Source organism: Pangasianodon hypophthalmus, chromosome 22 (genome assembly GCF_027358585.1).
Source record: "Pangasianodon hypophthalmus isolate fPanHyp1 chromosome 22, fPanHyp1.pri, whole genome shotgun sequence".
NCBI classification, from domain to species: Eukaryota; Metazoa; Chordata; class Actinopteri; order Siluriformes; family Pangasiidae; genus Pangasianodon; species Pangasianodon hypophthalmus.
The window spans coordinates 11985968-12005788 of record NC_069731.1 but is presented as its reverse complement, the minus strand read 5'-3'; the positions used below and the strand labels follow the sequence as shown (position 1 = coordinate 12005788).

Sequence of the window (19821 nt, the reverse complement as noted above, 5' to 3'; positions counted from 1 at the left end):
GATGGAAGAATGAAAGAAATGAACAGATGTCAGTAATGCACAGAGACTACAAATAATACAAAGCCCTAGTATTTAATTGTACTTAAAAAGTCACTATGATCACGTGACATGATCTTTCCAGACAAGGCAAGGCTATTAAATTTGTGATATTCGCTCACCTGCTGTCGATACACGTAGCATGCACACACAGCTACCATCACGGATTCTCCGAGGAAGCCGGCCAGTAGTGAGCTCACTCCTAATGTAGCACCATGTACCCTGTACAGCAATACACACAGCATAAAAACCTTCTGCACAACACACACACACATTATCAAAATAGCCTGAATGATCTACATCACAAAGACGTGTAAGAATACCAACACGGCTATGACCAAGCAGGACGTGTGTAGATCACTGGCTGGGCTAACGTGATCAGAAACAGGTTTACAGACATGCAATGTGGACAACTAAGTACATTTTATATATAGTACAGTACACGAATACTTTACACCAACCTCTCACTGCATTGCCATCTATGTAGTAGTGTACAGTGAATACCTTTAAGCCTAGCTGTGTATCTCTAGCTATTGTGGTCTGTGGATATCGACCACTGATCCATAATTACATTTCCACCCTGTTTTATACAGTCTCAAAATCCACAGACAGAATGGCATTGAGATAATCTCGTGCAACGTGCAACATGCCCAACGTACGCAGAAATATGACATTAGGAGCAATATAGGTCAGTAGCACACAGTTCCCTGTGCATTATAAAAACAGGAACAAATTAAGGACGTCTTAATATATTCTTAAGGTATACATAACTCACCCATAAATCTTATATAAAGAATGAAACACAACCTCTCTAAACAGCAATGCATTCATCTTAAATTCAGTTCTACCGAATCTGAAGTAGGACAATCAAAAAGCACTGACGTGATCATAAATACTGTTTATTCTCACCCTATATAGGGAAGCACTATGAGAGTAGTGATAAGCACGACTATCCTCAGCACAGAGCTAGGGGCCAGCACAAACGTCTTCTTCAGAGTCATCAACCAGCCTGTCAGATGAGCTCGAATGGTCACTGGAACACACAAAGCAGGTCAAAGGTCACACCGACTGTATTTGTAAGGAAGGGAAAGGAAGGGAAGGGAAAGGAAGTGCTCTGTATTTATTGAAATACCTTTTAAAGATTTTCAGTTTTTTCACTGGAGATACTACAAACAGTCAACAAACCACCTAAAGACTGTTAACAACCCGTCAGATGAGCATCAACCAGCCCATCAGCTGAGTGTCAATATTATTCCTTGGTTGGTTTGGTTTACAGCCAGAGAATAATATTGAGACTCAGCTGATAGGCTGGTTGATGATCACCAGACAGGTTGTTAACAGTCTGTAGGTGGTTTGTTGACTGTTTGTAGTATCTCCAGTGTGGGTTATCTCAGTAAAGTGTTACTGTCTTAACAAACAGTACACTGCCTGACCATATATATCTGTTGTCCAATACATTAATCTGGTTTGTCTTCAGGTTTACAGACTGAAAATCTTTAAAAGGAGATTCAATAAATACAGTAACATGTTAGCTGATAACTGAATGTTCTGTAAAAGTTGGTTGATTACTAGAGTATCTATAGACTTTATATACTCTTAGGTGGAGGTCATAATTCCATCCTTGCTTAATTAATAGCATCCAAAAACATTTTATATACAGATAGGTGACATATTAACCCTTTTAACAGGCACACAATGAAGTACTTGTGCAAAAAGTATTTTATGTTAACTCTTATTAATTGGATCACATTCAATAGAATGTCACTGTTTTGTTTTTTGTTTTTTTCCCCCCAAAAAGTCACCCTTTAGTTTAGGAGTTATAGAAATCTACCGGCTGGTTGAGTTGCCCGTTTAAGGTAACAGTAGACACGCCTATTGAGCACAACGAACCAGTAGTATGGTTTTACTTTTACATCTACAAATTTAATGAATTTTGATTGTAAACTTTTTCTAGTGCTTAGATATGAAATTACAAATCAAATGTTTTTAGGTATTTAGTCTTCCACACTAGACAGGACCATGACTATCAACCATCTATAAAGACTACCACCATCTGTAAAGACTAAAGACGCTCTCCACCACCATCATCAAAACCACCAACTGAGGTGCTATCTTCTGGAAGAATTATAGGAGTAGGATGTAATGTTGGCAAAAGGAGCTTGCACAAAGTACTAAATACAAGGGTGCCAATAAATGTGACATATGGATACATTTACTTCAGGTAAAGGTTAGATTCTGTCGTGGGAAAAAGAAAGTACACCCTCACTGAATTCTATGTCCAGACCTCAACCCCTCTGAGATGCTGTGGCGGGATCTTAAGAGCGCTGTGCATAAATGATTGCCTTCAAGTATCAAAGAACTGAAGCAATGTTAAGTAAAGAAGAGTGGGTCAAAATTTCTCCAAACGATGTGAAAGATAAACTGAAACTCTTAGAGAAAATATTTACTTCAAGTTATTGTTTGCTAAAGGTGGTTCTACATGTTACTGAATTATATGGTGTACTTATTTGTCCCAGCCGGTTTCTGGATGCTGGTTTATTTTTTTGGGAAAAAATGACGACATATTGAAATTTGCTGTTTTTTTTTTTTTATTGTTTTATTAATTGTTATTTAGGCCCTGATGAATAAAAACATAGAAGTAAAGGAGGGTGCACTTTCTTTTTCTCAAGACTGTATGAGACTCAAAGACATTTTTCCAAAATCTTTTTCTATCCATATTTACAACGGGTGCCAATAATTCTGGATCCCTCACTCTATCCCTCACTCTATCCCTCACTCTATCCCTCACTCTATCCCTCACTCTATCTATCTTTTGTGTGGATAATGCACAGCATTTCATGCTGGCTCCATGGATTCAAGCAGTGGATGAGTTGGGCATGGAATCTAACCTGGAACAGGGAAGAAGGAGAATATCCGGAGAGGAACAATGCAGAGCTGAGCGAAATTCGCATCCACCCCAATTACATTCACCAGGATCAGCTCCGACACACCAGGGGTCCAGAACACTAGGAAGCACAGCTAGATGGAAGACACACACGTGTAAGTATTAAGGCATCATCCTTACGAAGCACTATGCATGGCTTCAAAGAACCGATAATACACGCAAAGCATTTAACATTTTCCAAACAATCGCATCCTGCCAGTCATGCTCTGTAGTGTGTGTTGTCGCCGTCATGGATGTTTTTCTCATCTGTGGTGTTTTGAATGTGCTGCAGAAACCAGCATGTTTTGTCATTGTTCATGCAGGGACATGCAGCCAGAAGCCACCCAGGCATGAGCAGCTTTTATGCCATGCCCATTCTTCACCTGGTGGGCATGTCTGGCACGCTGCGCCAAGCACAAGCTTGAATAACTTGTTTACAATGAGAGAGCCTGTGTGTCCTCCCAGGCTCTTTCCGCACCTTTCTGAAACACACAACCCTCCCAAACCCTCCTACATACCACAAAGCATCCTGTTATTGAGCTGAAAAAGCTGCCCAACTGCACCAGGGATCAGGCTTCAAAGAACCATATCCTTAATCCTAAACCCCGTCTTATCCCTGCCGTGTAAATGTTTTTTTTTTTTCTTTTCAGCCAAAAGAAAAGGGCTATACCATTTTCAAATGTGCAATAAACACAACATTTAACAAGAGCACAGGAACTATTTCGTTGGTTTGTGGTGAAAACAAACAAACAAGACAAACCGATGGGTATCTGCATATGGGTCTGTGCGCAATAACTGTAGTTTGTCATGTTTATGAGGTTTCTGTTGGTGAGACTGTTGCTTTTTTATGGGAATACCAACTTTACTACACCTCTTAAATCAGTATTTTGAACAAAAAACATGGATAGAGCTAAGGAAGGTAAACTCAAAGCTAAAGCCATTGCAATTTTCTATGATGTGATAATATTTCAAAATATTCGATGCTGTCAAAAAGATTTTAGGCTCCTATCTATATCTGCATCATTAAATCAGGGTTATAATGTAAAAGGGAGGCCAATTTTAAAAGCGCTTCCCATTGATGTACAATAAGATGGAAAGACAAAAATAAACAAAAGTGATGGCATGGTTATGAAGCAGGAAGTAAAACTTATTTAGTGCAATATTTAATATCACTTTTCATAGACATTGTGTAATAACATGCAAATGAACTGCTTTTCATGGCTGCCATAATTGCATAAGTCCAAGTGATTTAAGAGAGTTTCTGTAGCTGCCTTAATGTTTGATGCAATACCACATTCCAAAACATGATAATGTACAAGTTTTATAACAGATGTTAGTTGTTTTTTTTTTTTTTTTTTAAACCGTCATAAAGCAGTGTTTCTCAACCGGTGGGTCGCAACCTAAAAGTGGGTCACGTGGCCTTTTTGAGTGGGTTGCGGAGTGTGTAGTCGAAGAAACAACAACAAAAAAGACTTAATTCTAAATGTTTATCTGTGCGAAAGTGGCTTCTCTGCTTTGGTCCAGCTGAAGTCAAAGCAGAGGAACAGACTGGACATTAAGCACGATCTTAGAGTAGCTCTGTCTACCATCACTCCAGACTCTGAAACTCTTATCAGGAGTAAAACACATCCCCAATAATCTCATTAGCCTCCCAAATGTCCGTCAAGTGAAACAGCTCATGATTATTATGAGATATAGTTGTCATATTAAATGTAAATGCAGTTATGATTCTTTTCATCAGTCTACTGTTAAGGATTAGAATGCAGGTATGATGTTCATTCTATTCATCAGGATAAGTGTCAATATGTTTTATTAACAGTTCATGTTAGTATTGTGTGTGTTGTTAACCATTTTTGAGAAATACGTATGCTTGGTTCAAAATTCCTAAAAATTTGGGTCACAGCTTAAAGACCACGGAAAATCAGTTCAGAACCAGTCATAAAGTATACCACAGTGCTGTTGTGTTCTTGATTCTGATTTGTTAGGTTTTGATTAATATTCTATAACAGCATGACAATAAATGGCAGCTGAAATTCAAATCACAGGTTATATTACTGTGCTCATTCCAACACATTATGATTTCTATAGTAATAGCTAATATACAGGGACTTGATCTGGAGGACGCTCCAGATAACCAAGGCTAATAATAGTCAAGTTTTACTATACATAACAAAATAAAGAAATGATTAAAAATACATAAAAGAAATAGCAAAAAAAATTAAATCTGGACTAGTTTCTTAAGAGATTTCAGGTAAAATGATTTAAACCGTTTACAGTTAACTGCAGTGAATGAATGAAAGTGATCAGCCTATTCTGCTATCAGCCTGTTCTATTCATTCACAAAAATATTCTCAGCTTTACGCAACTATTAAGTTGTGACAGCAACCTTCTTATTATCTTTTTATCTTACCACAATGTTCCACTCTTATTTATACTGTAATCATTTTCATGATGTAGATGTAACCAATAGTAATTTTGAAAGAAAAAAAAATCACTGCACTAGAGTAACCACAGAATTTCAAAAAAACAAGTCGGATCTTGAGTTGAAAGAATATTATTCTGTACGTGGATGCAAAATACAAACAAACAAAATACTTGGATATAATTACTGCTACATAAATAATATGGGTGTAAAATTCCATCAAATTAATAACATCCTACATCCTATCTCATATCAAATATTTGGTTTTGTTGATGGAAAAAATCTCAAACATAAAATGTTATTTTATTCATGTGACCCAGACTGAGTTGTGAAATGAGGGCAAAGTTGATGCTCTTAAGGGGAAATCTTAAATATAATAAATATAGATTGATATATTCAAACGTTGTGCTTTAATGCGTAAAAAAGGCTTTAAATATATGTATGCAGCAAATTTGCTTCATTTGTTTTGGCAATCTTTTCTTCCTTTCAGTAGCCAGTGGTTTGTACTGTACTACAATGTTTTCAATGCCAACAGAGCTAATCTCTTGGCTGGAAACAGCTTTCTGATTGGCAGTTGACCGCTGAACTACTTGTACATCTGCCAAGTTCTTCTATGTCAAAACAAGTGCGGTAGTAAAGCACAAATCAGCCCTCAGTCTTTGGCTAATTCTTCCTCCATCTTCATTCACAGAGCATGTGCCTACAAGTCATATCACAGATAATAAATAATCTGAAGTGCTTGAACCTGCACATGCTGCATATCTCCAATTCCTGGAAGGCTTTAATTCTTAAATAGTATTAGCGGAAATCTAGGTGTCAAAAGAAACCAGTAGCTGGGCCTCATCCATGAACTGTGATGCCAGATGAACACAAACTGCAGTCTACTTTGACAGTATTGAGGATGTCATTTGGGATGTATTTGGGGTCTTTTATCTGTCTCAGAGCTACAAACCAGATGAATCCCATATCTGCGTTTTCCAGCTTGGCTTTTGCGCTTTTCACGCACCGAAGCTTGGCAGTCTTGTTTATATGCATGTTACATGAATTACAAACGTTACGTACACGCGAGGTGACAAGGATGGAGACAAACACCTAGATACCACCTGGTGCACGTATGCATGCACGCCAAGGACTTCCAACAATGTCATGTAGTGAAATAATGCAGTATTTGCTAAATAGCAGTGTTGTACTGCTTCCTGCCTGTGTATACACTCACCACCCAGTTTATTAGGAACACCTGTACACTTGCATATTCATGCAGTTATCTAATCAGCCAATCAAATTGCAGCAGCACAATGCAAAAAATATCATAAAGATACAAGAGATACAAGATACAAGAGATTCAATTAATGTTCACATCAAACATCAGAATGAAGAAAGTGTGATCTCTGTGACTTTGAACGTGGCATCGATGTTGGTTACCAGATGGGCTGGTTTGAGTATTTCAGAAACTGCTGATCTCCTGGGGTTTTCACACACAACAGTCACTAGAGTTTACACAGAATTGTGCGAAAAACAAAAAAAAAAAAACCCTTGAGTGAGCGCCAGTTCTGTGGGTGGAAACGCCTTGTTGATAAGAAAGGTCAGAGGAAAAAGGCCAGATTGGTTCGAGCTGCCAGGAAAGATATAGTAACTCATATGCACTCTTTTCAAATGTGGTGAACAAGAACAATTGGCTCACCCAAACTGGACAGTTGGAGATTAGAAGAAGAAAAAAAAAAAATCACCTGGCCTTTTACCAGTCTTAAACTGTCTACTTTCCTTGAGTCACTGATTGACGACTGTGATTTGGAAGTCCACATGACACTTCTGAATGCAGGTGGCCCTAGCACACATTCCCATAAAAGGAAGTTGTTTTGAAAATGTGTTCACCTTATCGATTGGAACTTGGGAATTTCCTGAATCCTAGGAATTCAAAGTTTCTCCAGGGACTGCTAAACAGCAGCAAGTTGCCATCTACCCCAAAGGTGCATGTAGCAGCCATAGCAGCACACCACAGCACTATGTATGACATCTCTCTAGGTTCCCACAGGCTTATTACTGCAGCTCTAAAGGGGATGAGACAGTCCCCAAGGAGCCTGGAGTGAGACAACACCCTTTTGCTGGAGGCCCTTAAAGACTCTAGCAAATAAAAAGTTCTTTCTCTCCTAAAAGGATATGCAAATTTGTATTTGAACAAAGAATAAAAATTGCATCTGAACAAACCACAAAAGTTCTGGAATCCTTATCCTTCTGACTGATGAGACAAAGAGGGAGATGTTTGGTCATCATGCACACCGCAATGTTTGGCAAAAACCAAACACAGTGTATCACCATAAACACCTCATACCAACTGTCAAGCATGGTGGTGGAGGGGTGATGAATTGGGCTTGTTGTGCAGCCACAGGACCTGGAAAACTTGCAGTCATTTGGTATACCAGAATATTCTTGAGACAAATGTGAGGCCATCTGTCCAGCAGCTTAAACTGGGCCGAAATTGGGTCATGCAACAGGACAATGATCCCAATCACACCAGCAAATCAACATCTGAATGGCTAAAGAAGAAAAATATCAAGACGTTGGAACGGCCAAGTCAAAGTCCAGACCTCAACCCCATTGAGATGCTGTGGTGGGATCTTAAGAGAGCTGTGCATAAACCAGTGCCCTCAAACATTAATGAACAGAAGCAATATTGTAATAAAGAGTGGGTCAAAATTTCTCCAAAACGATGTGAGAGACTGATAAACTCCTACCAAAAAAAAAAAAAAAAAGTTTACTTCAACTTGCTAAAGTTGATACTACATGTTACCGAATTATTAGGGTGTACTTATTTTTTCCCACCTGGTTTCTGAATATTGATTTACTTCTTGAAAAAAATTACTACATATTGAATTCTATTGTTTTTTTTTGTTGTTGTCATCTGAGGTTATTTGTTTATAGAAGTTGGTGAGGACCACACAATTGTTATTTAGTCTCTGATAAAAAAAATATATAGAATTGAAGGAGGGTGTACTTTCTTTTTCCCATGACTGTGTGACTGTAGGATGCTAAAGTGAGACAGGATTAAAAAAAACTCCCACTGCATTGGCTGGCCAATCAGAATCCAGTACTCCACACGTGTGTGTATATATAAACAATTATAGCTACATCATTTACAGTGATGGTTATACTTTTAATATTGTAAATTTCTATAAATTCTGATTGAAAGAATTACGTAAAAACCTAATGTCAGCATTACCACAACAAGCATGAGAGCAGTCAGTGCAGTGTTTAATCACACAGGAGATGTTTTTAACAAGTCAGTGAAACATCCTCCAAGTATCCAAAAATTTGTGGCTACAGATATTCTTCAATACACTTTATATTATTCATAACCAGCTTTCTTGCTGAACGGCGAATATCAAATGCTTTACTACAGACAATCTGCATCCTGTATCTGCCTCAAAATGTTAATCTGATGCCCATTCCACCTTACTTGAAATTACTTTCACATCATTTAGAATTAACATCAACTGTGTTTTCCCATGGGATCAGTTTTGGTACCAGCTGTAACACTATGCATCTCAGCTCAAATACACGTGCACAAAAAAGTACCGACTGTGAAAGCAGTAGGATATCAAGTGCTTTTGGCAATTCTTCTTCTATTTAAAGAATTATTAATTGGATTCTCCACCTTGTTCGATCAGATGTAAATTGGCCCCAATCAGTTTACTTTATTACGACTAAGGTGTATACAAAATACAATTTTATTCCAATTTTATTCCAGTTGAGATATTGAGTAAGATTATTATGCTATACGTTATCATAGCTAATGTTTGTTTACATTACATAAACACCTTCAAAGCAAATTTTAAGTGAAATCTTCAAGTTGGTCTTTATCAGATTTCAGCATATAAACTTGTCAGCAATAAACCAACAAAATTCATAGGACAATAAATGTCCTCCTGAATGGTTTACAGCTATTCTTACCATTATAGACAGGGTAAAGCAGGCCAAGGTGAACCGCTTGATATGGGATTTGGTCACTCCAGCACCAGCAGCTAACTTGTTGTTTGAGTTATTCTGGGTAAGGAAAAGGAAAAGAAGAATGTTACAAAATGCTGGAATCATAGAAAAGGTCACCAGTCAAAAATCTGAAAGCAAATTATCAGGTACCAAGCGCATAAAAAAGAGAAAACGAGCAAGAAAACGATCATGCCATCATCTTGCAGTGCACATGGGTTTGCATTTTCCTCCAGGGTCTGTGTGTGTTTTTCCTCCACATTCCCCCAATTTCCTACTGGATTGGCTACTGATAGAGGTATGAAAGCATGTGATGCCCAGCGATGGTATGCATTATATTCAGGGTATATTCCTGCTCACTCCCAGAGTTCCCGGGATAGGCTCTAGATCCACTGACACTGTGACCAGGACAAAGCTAAGCTCATTAAGGATGAATAAATGAACCAATCAATGAATCTGTAGATTGCAGAATACAAACAGTGCATCTGATGGACCATCTTTCATGCCTCCATCCCTTTTTTCCTAAAAGATTTCAGTAATACTTGAATAAAATCCTATACAGGAACAGTGATGGGTCAATCAATTAGTGGTTATATTTATATTCGTACTACATTTAAATTTATAATTAGCTTTACATTTAGTTTTGGGGGCTTTTTTTGCTCTTATTTGATCTGTTGTCCAAGTGTTTCAAAAATAAAATATTACTTTTGTACATCTCTGTGTAATCTAAACACACGTAAATTAACTCGTTTTAAGATTTGCATTTAGTCTTTTAAAGAGATGATACAGATGCACCTATTTAACATATACTGATTTAGAAAAACAGTTGTCTACATACACAATCACACATCCCAAAAACAGCTGACGAGTAAACCCTAAGAAACAAATACTGCCTAAATATTACAACCTCTTTATATTTTGTACCGAAAAAGGTAAGGTCACACACATTATATCAAAAGGACACTGTGTCCTCATCAGTCAAGCAAAACACAAACAACTGAATCATAGACTTCCTGGTAGGTTCACACCACCGCAGGCAAGTCACTGTTCTATCGCTGCTATGTAATTAGCTACAGGTGTGGTTAAAGAGACATTCTAATGAAAAACATGTTGCCTGAAATGGACAATGTGTGTTGATCTGGGAAAATTCCACCCTCCTGGTGCAGATCAGGACCTGTTTGGAATTAACCTCTCGCCAATGACATCCTGCTCTAACATAACTCTCAAATATGCATAAAAAAGGTCACCTTACATAACCTTTCTAAAATGCTTCGTCAAGTTTACACTATATTTTATCAAGCAATTTATTTGAACTGGCATCCAATACTTACTTAAACCTAGACCTTATTTTTCATTAGGGTCAATATGACCCATTTTTGAAATGTATTATAAGTGGAACAGTTTTCCCAAGAAAAAAAAAAAACACACAATTAGAGTCATTCAGGTACAATTGTCCAGAAATGGTGTAATGATGTTAAAATATGACTGGTTTGTAAAAATAAAATAAAAGAGGTTGGTCCCTGTTTCATAACCATTGGAATGACTGGAATGAAAACCTGCAGCCACATCTGCCGTTTGCGGAGAAGATCAGACACACCTGCAATAAACTGTATTGGTAATTGTGTGTACATTTTAGTCTCTTTAGCTTCAAATAAAATTGGAAAGACCAAATTGTACTTTTACTTGATTACATTCAGCTATTTTTTTCTTCCTATTCGGACCCATGTTTTTCTGTAGATTAATAAATGGACTGTCAGGAAGATGACTGATTACCGTGGACAGTAATTAAAAATGAATCTGCAAGATTAAATTTTGACCAAATTATAATTCCGCCTCCTCGTGATTTTCTCTGGTTATGAAAGTGACACAGTTTTTACCTTCCTTTACCTTTATGCAAATACAGAAGCTGCTGCTAATTAACACTGTCTTTGCTCTGCCTGTGGCAATCTAGTAGTACAGACCAATACATACTGAATGCATTCAAATACTAAACCTTTAGCCATTAAAATTCAGAACAACAGATAACTCACTACATATTTTTTTTAATCATTTGGCTTTTGCCTCAGGAACAATATCCTTCGGACTGATGAGACCAAGTTGGAGATGTTTGGTCATCATGCACAGTGCCATGTTCAGTGAAAACCAAACACAGCGTATCACCACAAACACTTCATACCAACGGTCAAGCATGGTGGTGGAGGGGTGATGATTTGGGCTTGTTGTGCAGCCACAGGACCTGGAAAACTTGCATTGAGACGAGTGTGAGGCCATCTGCAGCTTAAACTGGGGCGAAATTGGGTCATGCAACAGGACAGTGATCCCAATCACACCAGCAAATCAACATCTGAATGGCTAAAGAAAAAAAAATGAAAGTGTCGGAACGGCCAAGTCAAAGTCCAGACCTCAGCCTCATTGAGATGCTGTGGAGGGATCTTAAGAGAGCTGTGCATAAGCCAGTGCCCTCAAACATTAATGAACTGAAGCAATACTGTAATAAAGAGTGGGCCAAAATTTCTCCAAAACGATGTGAGAGACTGATAAACTCCTATAAGAAAAGGTGTACTTTCAAGTTATTCTTGCTAAAGGTGGTTCTACATGTTACTGAATTATAGGGTGTATTTATTTTTTCACACCTGGTTTCTAAATGTTCATTTACTTTTTAGAAAATAAATGATTACATATTGAAATTTGTTGTGTTTTTTGTCGACACCTGAGGTTATTTGTTTACAGACGTTTGTGAGGACCACACAATTCTTATTTAGTCTATGAAAAAATAAAACCACAGAATTGAAGGAGGGTGTACTTTCTTTTTCCCATGACTGTACATTTAAAATAAAAATGTCAGCTCAGAAGTCCATCATAAAATAAATCCTATAAAGATGATATTTATAATTAGTTATAAAGATGAATGCATGTCATTCAGGGTGGATTTTTCCTTTAAGTCATTATTTTTAGTAACATTAGTTTGACTTGATTTTCAGGGACGCATTAGCGTTATGTTGCCATACATGCGTGTCACACAGCCATACGTGTCACTGACACTTGTGACTGAATCACCCAAGAAGGATCTTCTCACAAGGTCTTAACGTTGGAGTGACACCCATTGCTAACACGGATTCAAAGGAAAAAAAAAATCTTTATGGCTGAGAGGACAACAGAGAGTTCTTTTATTTAACATACTCTGTGAAAAGATGTAGCGTTTCGATTGTGTCAATCTTCCTACATTCTGCGCTTTTTATGCATGTAGAAGTATCGTTGAAGATTTGCTGAAGCAGCAGATTGTCATTTTGCGAAAGTTTGAACTTTAGACCTTGAACATTTGAATTTCACAATTTGAATTGCATTTGAATTTGTATTGCACTCATTGCTGACCTCAGTGCTGCACATTCCACTGAAGATAATGCGAAAAGTAAAGGGAAAGCAGCAAATACAGCAAAAAGTAAACATTAAACATGCCCATTTGTTTTTGATTCAAAAGTCTGAAACTATTTTGCATTCTCTTCTAATTTAATACAACACCTTTCAGTACAAATGATGTTATCAGCAGCAATTTGAGTGACAATATATACGGAATTTCTTAGTATTTAGCATGTCTTAGCATTTGGCAAGAGCTAGCACGCTCTCAAGCTGGCATGGACTCCACAAGTATGTGTAAAACCTGATGATCCTTGTTAGATCGAATCCATCAGAGAGTCATCTGGGTGGAATCATGTTTGCTAGGATGTCAAGGATAAGTAGTAAAATATGGAAACCCACCTTGTCGAAGGCTGGATAGACAGCCCGTAGCTCGGTTAGCCAACCATAGGGCATGTGTCCCACTGGGTACGCGGCTGTGAGCACTGCTACAGCCTTGCCACACACACACACACACACACACACACACACACACACACACACAGATTCAGTGCATTTGAGTAAAAACTTTGTGCCTATTTGTCACAAGCTAAAAGCCAAGACCGCTAACCTCTGTGGAAGCAGCACTGCCTTTGAGATCTCGTGACACAAACAGGTTGACGATCGGTCTGCTGATCCTCTGAGTGGCCAATATGAGTGCCAGCGGCCACCAGAAGCTCAGCATCTTCCTAACGGTGGTATCTCCCTAGAAAACACCACAAATCTACAATGAGAAATGAATGGTCTGGTGAAGCTCTTTGATGGATTGGCTATTTCTGATCAATCAAGCCTCTACTCTGTAATAATAAGCGTAACAGTGATCACTTCTCAAAGGCAGTCGCAGTGATGCCATTAAGCATAGCTGTTACTCACACTGCAGATAATGTCAGGTAGGTGTGAATTCAGAGAATGCTGAGTAGCAGAAAAATCTCAAGCCAATATCACAGTGGTGCAATATTCACAACCATCATTAGATTATAATAATGACTATCTGCCATAAAGGTGAAAAGTCTAAATTCACACATATTCCAGAACGAATGGTCTTTTACAGTTAAATGCAAAAGTTCACATCCCCCATGTTTCTGGACCAAGTCAATATTTATACCATGAAGGAATACAGATACAGAATTGTATAATTATCAATTTTTCACTATTAATAATATATAGTAGATACTACTTTGCCATTTTTGTTACTTGTGATAATGAAAGAACATCTGTGAAACATAACACATTAAATGGCTTGTTGCTATAAATTAAATTTCCTTTGCTTTTTCATTTCATTGTAAGGGGGTACTCATGCAGATGAAATATATATTTATAATCTATCCTGATATGCAGACTATATGTGTATAGTATTACTTCCTATTTCTTTACATTTCTACATTTCACATAATTGTTGCTTATTCTGAAATGAGCAAAAATTAATACATAAATAACACCTGCAATAAGTGGGACAGGAAGTTAGGTACATTGCATAGTCCTTGATTTTTTTCCAAATCAGAAAAGATTTTAAGTAGTGAAATTTATTCTACAAAACACTAGTTTCAAAATTATTAGCACCCCCACTTGATGAATATTTGATGACACCTGTCCTGGGGAGAACAACAGCACTATGTCTCTTCCTGTAGTGTCTTTGGGGACCCTTGTAGAGACCCACTCTATTGTGCAGAACATTTTAAGCCTCTTGACAGTCTTAGATTTATCCATGTGGACTTTTCTCTCTAAACTTTCTAGCACAGGCAACTAGGTTTAGGAATGAAATATCAAGATATCTGACTGGCCCCAAAGTATCAACAATCCACCTCTATATTTTGCAGTGGGTATCAGGTGCTTTTCAGTGTATGCAGTCCATAATGTTGAACTCCTGAACTGTATTTCAGGAGCCACACTTTGCAGTGCTTTCATGAAGGGTTTCCTTCTTGCAACTGTTAAAGAATCAACATTAAAGAATAAACTAAACCATGTAATTTTGGGTTCACCTTCCTCCTCACTGTGTGGAGGACACTGTGCTCATGGGTCCAGAATTTCTGCCACAGTTCCAACTGTTTCAGACATGTGAAACTTTTTGTTCTTAGTGGTATTTTTAACTGCTAATGTATATTTTATATTCATTACCAGATTTGGATTACTCTTCCCATTATTCTGGTACAAGCTGATCTTCCCATCAGCTGTTGTTCCAAAACTGTACAGGCTTTTTTTTTTTTTAAGATGTTTTTGGCAAACATTTGTCTTCCTGTTTTTGAGGCTCACCACTGGTTTACATCTTGTGGTAAACCCTCTGTATTTACTCTGGTGAAGTCCTCTCTTGATTGTTGACTTTGACATTGATACGCCCACCTCCTGGAGGGTGTTTTTGATCTGGCCAACTGTTGTGAAGCTTTTTTTTTCTTCACCAGGGAAGAATTCTTCTTCATCTACCATAGTTTTATGTGGTCTTCCAAGGCTTTTGGTGTTCCTTAGCTCACCAGTTTTCTTTCTTTTTAAGAATGTTCCAAATAGTTGATCTGGCCACAACCAATGTTTTTGCTATCTCTCTGATGGGGTGGTTTTGATTTTTCAGCCTAATGATGGCTTGCTTCATTTTGGACTAATTGAGAGTTAATAGCAACAGATTCCAAATACCTTAATTATTAAATTAAAACTGAAAGTCTGCATTTTGAGCTCCTATTCATTATTTCATTTCAACTCCAATATACTGTAGTAGACAGCAAAAATAATATCTTTGTCAAATGTCCAAATATTTATGGACCTGACTATATATCTCAATCACACTCACATATGCAATATATAATGAAGCAATATCGCAATCTCAATCATGCTGTTATAATAAATATTAGCACTGCTGTGATTCAGCTGTAGCTCATCACAACCATGCAACTATTCAATATAAACAGCACAGTTGTGAGTTTGATATTGCTTTGGTCTTATAAATAATCATATACAATGGTTTTATACAAAAGAATTCAATATAGAATAACTGACATTTCAGACACAATATGGCCAAATAATTTGTTTAGTTTTGGTCCACGAATGGAAATGGGGGACTGTTGCTAGAATTGGAATTTTACGTGGCAAACACAGACAAGCCGAGCGATACAAGACTGAAATGCCCACTACTGTTATACTAAATATAAGTACTCTTGGAATGCCACTCATCCAATCAAATTGCTGGAACTATCTGCTGTATAACGAAGAAAGCTGGTCAGCTCATCATATAAGTTTCTAGATTTATAACATTCTTGTTCCAAGTTACACACTGCTCATCTTGCATGTGAAGTGGGTAAAGATTTAGTAACTGTACCCCCATGTCCTGGCTGTTGGAGTCGGGAAAGCGGTCATGAATGTTGCAGTAGTAGCCCAGTCCCACAATGCAAAAGCGCACCATTGCTCCCATGTACAAAGACAGGATTGGAATGAGCAAGGGTTGGACACACTCCAGGTTGCTGTGGAGCAGGATTGCCACAAACATGATCTACAGGAGAGGAAATGGTTAAAGATGAAATACTGCTGTGGATGTTGTACCTGGTCTTAAAACAGTACTGAAAGAGTTAACCATGAAACTATACGCTTCTCACAAACAAACAATACAAAACATGCAGAAAAGAAAAAACACAAAGGAAAAGATACACTAAAAATATAAAATAAAGGAAAATAAACGCCCAGTGATCTTTAAAAAAAACTACTGAGCTGTTTCAGTGGAATAAAAGAGCTGTTGACTGTAATCGTTTTCACCCCTGGCAGAACTAAAAACAATCTGCGTCAAGGTCCAATTTAATGTTCATCCCACACGATTATCCACCTCCCCTGTTGCTGCATCCATTTGTGTTAAAAAAAAAAAAAAAAATCAATTTCTCATTTGTACTCGCCCACGACTCAAGAGTTCTGAATCTTAACTGACAGGGATGATGAGAGAAGAGAGTGCGAGTGAGAGATCTGGTACCTGAGCTACAACGTCAGAGATGGAAGCAGAGCCCACCAGCAGGCTGTATTTGTGCTTTAGAAGGATGCCAGCGTGAATCCACGCCTTTGAGGAAAAAAAAGAAATCAAATATAATTTATTATTCAGGTATAATGTCTTATTCCACCTGATGAACACAGTACAGTTTAGTAAGTAAATTAAAGTTTAGCTGGAGAATCAGGTTAAGTATCAAGTTACATTGTAAAAAACAGATTATCAACACTACTGAAAAGATTGTAAGTTCAAATCCCAGCACTGCCAAGCTGTCATGGCTGGGTCCTTGAGCAAAAACCTTAATCTTCAAATGTTTGTTTGTATCCTGCCTCAGCTGCAAGTTGCTTTGGGAAAAATTTTTTTTGGGAAATTTAAAAAAAAAAAAAAAAAAAAAAAAAAAAAAAAAAAAGCCCACTTGTGTGCAAATAATGTGTCATATGATATCAATATAAATACACCTGAAGACACCAGCATTTGTACATTTTTATGCATTTGTATTTGGCCCCAACATACCTTAAAAAAAAAAAACAGCTTCATCAAGACCAAGGAGCTATCAAAACAAGTCTGGGACAGAGTGAAGCATAGTGGTGGTAGCATTGCGTTATGATACTCTTGTTTGCTTCTCTGACTAACAACCTCTTTACCTCCTTACTCACTTTTGTTGGAACAGCCTCCTCTAGGCAGAGTTGTGGTTGTGCCATATTGTTTCTATTTTTTTTAATAATGGATCCACAGGATGTTCAAAATTTTGGATTTTTTTTTTTTTTTTTTTTTTTTTTTTTAAATAACCAAACCCTGATCGATAATTTTCAAACCAACACGGGTGAATACTATAAAATCACAAATTTTAGACAATTTGGACAAAAACATCATAACACAATATTTGAAGACATTTCCATAATACACAATATGTACCACAGTATATAGGCTTGCTAAGAAGCTGCCAGAAAAATAGTAGTGTTGCATTTAAAAATAAACCTTAGTTTAACAATACATTTGTTTAATGTCGACAAAAAATATAAAAAAAAAAAAACAAAAAAACAGTTCTTAAAAGACATGTCATGTGATACCGATGACATCTCAGAAAAGTGAAGCATGATTGAACATAATATCGAGATCATATCAGACACCCCTACTTTTATACATTTAATATTATCATCATTACAGATCTAAGATGCAATCTTCTCATAACAAGTACACAGAAAAAGATTTGGTTAATCTATAATAAGTATCACTATGTTGTGTTGTAAATAACACAGCCTCAGAAATGGTATTGTGAGATTAGCATTGTGTAAACTTTAATGGAGATGTGCAGTATAAATATAATACACCGGCCTTTTGGCAGTTTGCTTGTATCACAGCACACTGGTGCCAGACGAAATGCTTGTTCATGTCTTGAATTTATTTATTTATTATCTTTCCAGCTTAAACTGAGTTTAGACTCCGACTTCAGCAGTCTCTGAAGAGTACCTCTCGTCACACTGTATGAGACGATCCCCATAAAATCTTGGTCGAATTCTATAACAGACTGTGCAGTAATGTCTTCTCCAAGTCAGATTATACAATAAAGATCCTCGAATGACAGATCTGCTACTACCTGCTCATGATCCAGGATCTGCCACTGCCATATTTATAGCTGTTCCATGAGTGTGGTGTCATCCTATGCCATCGTCCTGTTGGTTGCTTGTTGACGAGTATTGTAGCAGCGGTTACATTCTGAGACTTTATTAAAGCATTTCTGCTGCCAGGGCCTTTTCTGTACCTTTCCTGTCAGGTGACTTTGGTCGCAGTGGTACTACACAGTGGTAAGCATGTCACATAAAGCGTTCTACATCTGCTGATCTCATTTACATTCATGGCATTTGGCAGACACCCTTATCCAGAGCGACTTACATTTATCTCATTTATACAACTGAGCAGTTGAGGGTTAAGGGCCTTGCTCAAGGGCCCAGCAGCAGCAGCATGGCAGTGCTGGGATTGAACTCATGACCTTCTGATCAGTAGTCCAACATCTCACCCACTGATCTCAACTCATGAACAAAAAATTCTTTTAAGATGTGTGCTTTTTGTCAGCAACAGCAAAATCATACGGTGTAAACCCAGCTTTAGTTATTATTTATTTATCCAGGAGCTGGTGTTTCTAGTGTTTTAAACATAAAATGAGTTAATGAGACAAAATTTCTTTTTTTTTTTTTTTTTTTTTTTTAATTAATTCAATTTAAGCCTTAATGTCCCAAAATGTACGCACTGCACACCAGGGGCTATTCACAGACATGTACCAAAATATATCATGATGTACAAATGTTTACTTTTACTAAATAAACTAACTAAATTATAACATAACCCTTGTTTCTATGCATCAGCTGTATTTTACTGTTGCCTCGCTGGAACATAATTTTTTTTATGGTAAAAATATTTGGTTTGCAATGTCCCACGTTACATCAGGAGTTCCGGCAGGCTATATTATAATTTAATAATAATAAATTATTATTTTGAAAGCTAACATGAAGACTTTGTTAATATCGTCACTGTTTTCTTTATATGAACGCTATATCCGTACAAGTCAGATAGTAAACGCCGGAGTCTACAGCACTAGGGAGCCTAAATAAACAGGCTATGTTGGTACAGTTAATGATTAGATTACAGTTCTATAAAATTATAAAATAAATTAAACCAAACATCGTATCAATTAAAAAGGTCAGTTAGGGAACAGTAGGTACTTCAGACTCACCATGGCATCCAGCAAAGGGAACAGTGCAAGGTAAAGAAACGCCTTTCGCGTCTTGTTGCCAACAGATTCGTCCACATGGTGGAGTTTGTTGATGATGTAATATCCTAGATCTGTGTAAGCTGTCACAAAAATAACACATATGTAATGGATTTATAAGCCATGGACCCACTATGTATTGTATTGTCAATTCTGTTTACATCAAATGAAAGGAAAAAATAGACAAGCAGAAGCTATTTAGATGCTTTTAATTCCAGCACTGTACCTTGCTTAACAAGCAGGTTCGAATATCATCTAATTTCATTTTCTATGTGAAGAATCACACCAGTTTTATTACCATTGCAGATATGTTCCACGGTGGAACACTGGTGCGTAAATGAAATCAA

General features: G+C 37.3%; 1 protein-coding gene across 2 annotated transcripts in view; it reads right to left on the bottom strand.

Moving 5' to 3' along the window:
- The window catches only part of ankha (ANKH inorganic pyrophosphate transport regulator a), a 29063-nt gene that overhangs the window by 4875 nt on the left and 4367 nt on the right, over window positions 1-19821 (bottom strand). For both annotated transcript variants that reach the window (XM_053227871.1, XM_026938296.3), the window contains 9 exons: window positions 19439-19557; window positions 16696-16779; window positions 16057-16227; window positions 13327-13461; window positions 13119-13211; window positions 9330-9422; window positions 2925-3054; window positions 946-1069; window positions 159-258 (listed from right to left, as the gene is read on the bottom strand). In XM_053227871.1, the coding sequence (XP_053083846.1) occupies window positions 159-258; window positions 946-1069; window positions 2925-3054; window positions 9330-9422; window positions 13119-13211; window positions 13327-13461; window positions 16057-16227; window positions 16696-16779; window positions 19439-19557 (1049 nt within the window). The remainder of the gene's footprint in view (window positions 1-158; window positions 259-945; window positions 1070-2924; window positions 3055-9329; window positions 9423-13118; window positions 13212-13326; window positions 13462-16056; window positions 16228-16695; window positions 16780-19438; window positions 19558-19821) is intronic.